The 6,041-nt window shown below is 56.1% G+C and overlaps 1 protein-coding gene across 1 annotated transcript; it reads right to left on the bottom strand.

The window, feature by feature from the left end:
- Window positions 1–241: 241 nt before the first annotated feature.
- Window positions 242–5,382, bottom strand: TGME49_251590 (hypothetical protein). The gene is made up of 5 exons (XM_018780952.1): window positions 4,002–5,382; window positions 3,183–3,497; window positions 2,626–2,889; window positions 1,528–2,358; window positions 242–1,123 (listed from the first exon to the last, which is right to left on the bottom strand). Exons 1-5 carry the CDS (start codon window positions 4,944–4,946, stop codon window positions 1,022–1,024), a joined length of 2,457 nt encoding a protein of 818 aa, XP_018635088.1. The 5' UTR covers window positions 4,947–5,382; the 3' UTR covers window positions 242–1,021.
- Window positions 5,383–6,041: the final 659 nt, after the last annotated feature.

Consider the following 6,041-nt stretch of genomic DNA (forward strand, 5'->3'; position numbering starts at 1 on the left):
AGATACCGCGGCGCTCCACAGCTTCCCGGTGTTATCCAGCGTTGCGAGGGGAGGCGGCGTTTCTACTGAGGTCGGCAGCGACGAACAGACAGAAGTCACGGCTGCTTTGCCGGCATGAACACCGCAGTGTCGGGGGATTTCCACAGTGGAAACAAAGCGTTTTTTGGCAAGAGTGTGAGTGAGAGAAGGTCGACGACCGACCCAGCGACTGTGAAGTCCACCCGTGCGACCGAACCAGTGTCTCGAAGCAGAGTTCCTGCAAGTCGGGCAAAAACGCGAAGAAACAACGCAAAGGATTCTCTCCCGACACTCTCGCATGCGAATTCAGTGCGTATCGAGTGAAAACCTCGACTTGGCGCGCTGACGAACGAACGTTCACAGGCTGCAGGCCTTTCGTCGGAGGAGTCTCCGAATCAGGAGGAAAAAGCAGGAAGGCGTTCAGGACCCTGACGCCCACCTCCCTCCACTCCACACTGCAGAGACTGCCAGTCGAGCAGACGTTTTGCAAGAAAAAAAGAAACACAAGCCTTGTTCTGTCTAAATTCGGCTTTGGTCGTGGCGTCGGCGTTCGAGAAAAGCGCGTCTCTCAGTCCTTCTTTGTCGATTCTCCATGGGGCGTTTCTGCCGACGCGAGCGCTCTGAGCAGACGCACGACTCGCAGGGGAACTTCTCGAGCATCAGAGAAAGGGGTTCGCTCTGCATCGTCGCCGCTGTTTCTGAAAGCTTCCCTGGATCGAACGGCTTCGACGACTAGCCGAAAATCTTGTTCGCTGAAGGGCGCATGCGAAACGAACAGGAGACACCGACCGGCCCTGAGACGCCGACGCGACAGCGAAGTCTCGAAACAATCGCAGATTGTTCCAAAATAAAATCCATGGACGCGAGAGCGCTGCACTCGTTCAAATGCGAGAGACAGTCCGTGGTCCAAGGAAGAGGCTCTACGTTGAATACAAAGGCTTAAACGGTAGCTACGCAGCCGCGAAAAGAAGGGAGAGATAGCGAAGCACCAGGGCAACTCAGCTCACTTGTTGCGGAGAAGTTCCGCGACTTGCGTCAGGAGGTCAAAACGCCGCAGACGCTGGAGAAGTTGTCCGGGAGGAAGTCCTTCTTTGCCGAGGAGATCCTGCGCAGCGCCATGGCACAGACACCCGGGCGAGCCATGAACGGTTCTGAGTGGTTTGTCGCTTCTCGCGCGGTCTGCCGAACTCCAAAATGCCTTTCATTCACTGGAGAGACCGACGCAAATGCGATGCGCTGTCTCCACATGCATCCGCCGAACAGGTCCCTCCACGCGAACGCTGTCGCTGTGCACCTCGGCGTTTTCTCCGGACCGTTTCAGACGGTTTTTTCTCTTTCTCCTGACTGTCCTGACGCCCTTTGTGGCTTGACGTTGAAGCGAAGACCCGCACAAATGCACCCTTGCAGCAACGCAGCGACTTGGAACTCTGCGGCGTCTCTGCAGGTCAGAAGGCTTTTGCGCCTTCACGCAGAGCGGCGGAAAGCCTTGAGAGGAAAAACGCGCCTCACCGTCAGTTCAGCGAAGGAAGGCGACGCGCTTCCCGACGCCTGTGGGGTGTCTCGGCTACGTCGCCTGCGACGCTGAAAATTGACATGCGTCTCCGGTTCGCCTTCGATGCGGGAGAAGTGAAAGACCTCTTCGGTCCAGTCTTCTTCCTCTTCACCTGCTGCCTGCGCTCTGCTTCGTTCTTCCTCTTCCTCGGCGACGACGGGGAGATACCTATGGAAGAACTCGGTAGGCAGAGTGTGGTAGAGCGCGCCGTCGATCTCCACCGGCTGACGTAGGGGCACCATCCCTGCGGCGCGTTCATCCTCCTTTGTCTTTTGCGAAACGGATAAGAAGTCTTTGAGTTCTCGACCTCTCCGCAGCGCCCCCGTCGCGGAGCGCGCGCGCGGTTCCGACCGCCTCGGCTCCGTCGAGTTGGCCTGTCGCGCCGCGACGCAGCCGCCCGCGTCTCCCGGCCTTCCTGCGTCTTCCCCTTCGCCTGTTCCTTCACGGGCGCGAGCTCTCGAGAGCGCGAACGCCTCCTCCAGCGAAGGGAGGACCGGCGCGCGCCAAACGTCAAGGCCGTGTGCAGTCACCGCCACAGCCTCCATCTCGACTCTGCCCGCTTCTGGAGCCGAGGCCGCGCTCGGGAGGCTTCGGTGAACGATCAGGCCCACCAGAGGGAGGGAAGACGAGAGCGAAGAAGCAGAAGACGAGAAAGAAGAAGCAGAAGACGAGAAAGAAGAAGCAGAAGACAGCGAACAGGGAGGGACAGGGTCTTCGCTGCGCAGCTGCTCTCGATGATGGTGCAAGTGAAGAGAGAGAAGAACTTCTGCTGGAGTCACGCGTCGCCTCTGCACGATGCGACCGAAGAGGAAAACAGAAAACTGTCCGGGTGCGAGACGAAACTCTGGAAAACACAGACCTGAGTACAGCTTCCCGAATGGCGAACGAAACAAACAACCACCTAAGCATATACATATACATATATATATATATATATATATGCATATGCAGTGCATGCACGTTTATAAAAGTAGCATGTGAACGCGTCTACAAATTCCATGCTGTACAAAGTACATGCTCTACAGAGAGACGATACACACATGCTCGGTGCCTACCTGTTCAGCCTCTTCGGCCGCGTCTTGTTCTTGCCCGGTCCGCTCCTCTCTGCCCTTCTGGGCGGTCCTTTGAAAGTGTCTCCGAGGCCCCACAGTCCCCACTCCCGCCGGCTGCGGCCTTCGCTGAGTTTCGAACGCACACCGCTTGTCTCCGCTCTCGAGGAGATGCGGCGGTCGCAGAGACGCCCAGCCGACCAACTGAAGTCCAAGGTGACGCGCCGCTCGATCAGCAGCTGCTCGAAGCGGAGACGCTCCAAGGAGAAACTGAAAATGGCAAACATGAGAAACGCTTCAGCTGAGAAAGGGCGCAGAACACACTTGCTCACGACCAGAACCATCCGAGAGAAAACAGACTCTCGTGTACATATATAGGACAGCGCACAGCGAACGAACACCGTCTCTTTCTCTCTCCTTCTCTGTCGACTTTTCTCTCGCTTTCTCTCGCTTTCTCTCGCTTTCACGACTTCGCTCTGCTCCCTCTCCTGTTCTCGCTTTGGGGGATCGCGAGTGCGACGCAGATGTTTTCTTCTCTTCGCTGTCGCTCTTGCGCGGCCTACATTCTGAATGCCTTCCTCTTTCTCTCGCCGGCTCAGGCCTCCGTCTCCGCTCCGTCGGCTCGGAGTGAAGACCATCACTTCCTCGACGTAGATCCGATACGCTCTCTTCAGTTCGTCTGTCGCTTCTGAATGCTGCGCGTCTCGCGTCGTGTCTCCGTCGTTGCCTCGGACTCCGTTTCTCTCCTTCTCGGCGTCTCTGTCTCTGTCGACGACTCCGTAGAGCAAGGCAACTGAGGCCGGCGAACAGTCTCCCTGCTCTCCGATTTCCACGGGCGCAGCGAGGAGACGCTCGACCGCGCGAGAGGAGAGAACAACCTAGACGAACGACCAAGCGAAAAGAGCGAAGAAAAGGATTTTCACGACCGGCCAGGGCATTTCAACTCGTTCAAAGTACACCCGAAAAAAAAACTTTCCTGAACACTAAACACAAGACGCTCCTTGCTTGTCTTCGCACTCTCCTGAGATGCTTCGCTCGTATCGCCCCCGCGCAACGAATCCACAAGGTCTCGACTGAACGCATCGGAAAGTGAAGAGCTTCATGCGTTTGGTGCACGGCAAGCCTGTTTCTTTTGGAGTCACAAAAAAACGCAACGAAGAGAAACATGCAACTCCGCATTTGCGTTGACGCGCGTAAAAAAAAGCTGTTCCGGTGCAGCCAGCTTGAAAACGCGTTCTTCAAATGAGGCCATGAAGGAGGCGCTCGGCCGAGACTCGAACGGGGAAAACAAGGTGACGCAGTGAGCGAGTCTCTGCGCTTCGCAGCCTTCTCAAGAAAGAGAAGGCGACGCGCTTTCGCGTTGTCTCGTCTTCGCTCCTCACTTGAATGTCAGCTTCATTCTCCAAAGACAAAGGCCTGACCGCGTTCGGCGTCGCTTCGGCCTCGGCTCTCTTCCTCCCAGCCAGTTGTCTGAGCGAGGAAGCCTGTGTTCCTGCTTTCGCTGCGAAACGCCTTTCCTTCTCGCTGTCGCTCCTCGTCTCTGCGGAGCTGCTTTGAGGGAGAGAAGAAAATCGGAGCGCAGGAAGGGAGTCCGAAGAACGACTGCTCGTCCGTAGCAGCGATCCGCCGTCGACGACCCGCGGGAGGTGTCTGTATACCCGCGGAGAGCCGGTCTGCTTGCCGAGGACAGGGCGGGGAGACGGCGAGGAAGAACACAGAACAGCTTGAGAGGAAGAGACTCCCCGAGACCGAGAAGAGGAGATACACGGAGGCGACGAGGAAGACGAAGAGGAAGATACAGAGGGGCAAGAAGAGGCCGGTGAAGAAGACGCTGAAACGGAACCGCGAAGGGGTGAAGAGGAGAAGGACTCGTGCGAGTCCGCGAGGGGAGAGAGGGAGGGAAGAGAGGACAGCAGGATGTTGAATTCTCGAAGCGAGGGAGAGACGACGACATCTGAGAGTGAGGCAGAGAGATTCATGCCTTCGCTCTCCTCTTCTCGCTTCTCCTCTGTGCGACTCCCTGCTTCGGTTCCGACGCTCGAGAAGGCATAGTGCATAGGCGATGATGAAGCGCGACAAGATGTCGGAGACAGCGCGCTTGCCGAGAAGCCGTTTCGGAGAGGGAGAAGTCGCGCGAGGTGTGTAGCCAGCTGAGGAGGCAGAGAGAGCGCGCCAGCGGACAGAGGAACAGACGAAAAAAGAGAGAGGAGCGCGAGCAAGGGAAGCGTTTTCCACCTGCTGGAGACCGAGGCGGAGAGCGGGGAGCTGGAGGAGAGGGGGAGAGAGGGCAGAGCGAAGACTGTCGAGTTCGGGGGATCGTCCTCCATTTCAAATGCGGTCGTGGAGGGCCATGGCAAGGAACGAAAAGGCGCAGAAAAAGGACGCCAAGAGACAGAGAAAAGAAAACAAAGAAAACGGCAGCGGCGTCCTCACGGAGCTCCGAGTTCCCGGTGGAGGTACGGAGAAGAGACGAAGGATCAACAAGAAATAAAGGGAGATCAGAGCCGCGAGGAGAGAGAGGAAACGCAGAGAGAGAGAGAGAGAAAACACAGTCGATGAGAGGTGAACAGACCCGCCTCGAAGAAGAGCGGGAGACCGAGACGGGAGACACGACGCAGAAAAGCAATCCTTTGCAGTTGTAAAGAAGGAGCAGACAGAACGCGTTGGACGACAAGGTTCGAAAGAAAGAAAAGGTACTGGGAAAGGAAAACACAGACGCAGACAGAGGTTCGAGAGAAAAGACGTATTGCTTACTCAACCGGCGAGCAAGCGGTGCGGATGTCTCGCGATTGCATGCAGTGGCTTGCCGAGAGAGAGACCTCACGAAAAACAGCGGTCTTGTTTCCTTGCTCTCACTCTCTCTCTCTCTGTCTCTGTCTCTCTGTGTTTCTCTATGTCTGTGTATCTGTCTGCTTGTTGTTTTTCTCGAATTGGAGTGAAAAGCAGGTCGAGCTGAGAAGCGCAGAGATCAGAAATACGAGGAAGAAGAGACATGCAGTCGGCTTGTCTTCACCCCACTCTTCTCGTCGGAACCTGCATCTAGAGAACATCTGGGTTTCCAGAAAGTTGTACGTCGATCTAAAATGTCGAATTTCTCAAAGACTCAAAGGTCGTCGAGTCGTCGACAGGCTAAAAAATCGGCGGGAGGTGAGCCCCCAGTTGCCTTTCGAGCGAAAAGGAGAGATCGAGACAATTGTGACGGTGAAGCGTCCTCGTTGAACATTTCAGAGAGCACAGATCTATCGCTTCGGGAACCAATTCTCTCTCTCTCGATGAAGCTCCCAGAGTGATTGTAGGGTAAATTCACTGGAAACTGTTCCACTTGTCGTTTAAAACACCGTTCAACAGAGCTGTCGAGTTCCGCGGTACAAATAGATAAGTCCGCGGTCCCTCCACTGGCGCTTCTTTTGCAGTGTTCAAGT

The sequence above is a fragment of the Toxoplasma gondii genome, chromosome XII (genome assembly GCF_000006565.2).
Source record: "Toxoplasma gondii ME49 chromosome XII, whole genome shotgun sequence".
In the NCBI taxonomy this organism is placed as follows: domain Eukaryota; phylum Apicomplexa; class Conoidasida; order Eucoccidiorida; family Sarcocystidae; genus Toxoplasma; species Toxoplasma gondii.

Bases quoted from the DNA above. Each gene is read 5' to 3' on its own strand.
- TGME49_251590 (XM_018780952.1), bottom strand. From the start codon at position 4,946: ATGGAGGACGATCCCCCGAACTCGACAGTCTTCGCTCTGCCCTCTCTC. The intron at 3,498-4,001 runs GTGAGGAGCGAA...TCGTTCGTCTAG, and splicing joins AGAATGAAGCTGACATTCAA to GTTGTTCTCTCCTCTCGCGC. The intron at 1,124-1,527 runs GTGAGGCGCGTT...GGCGCTGCGCAG, and splicing joins CTTCCTTCGCTGAACTGACG to GATCTCCTCGGCAAAGAAGG.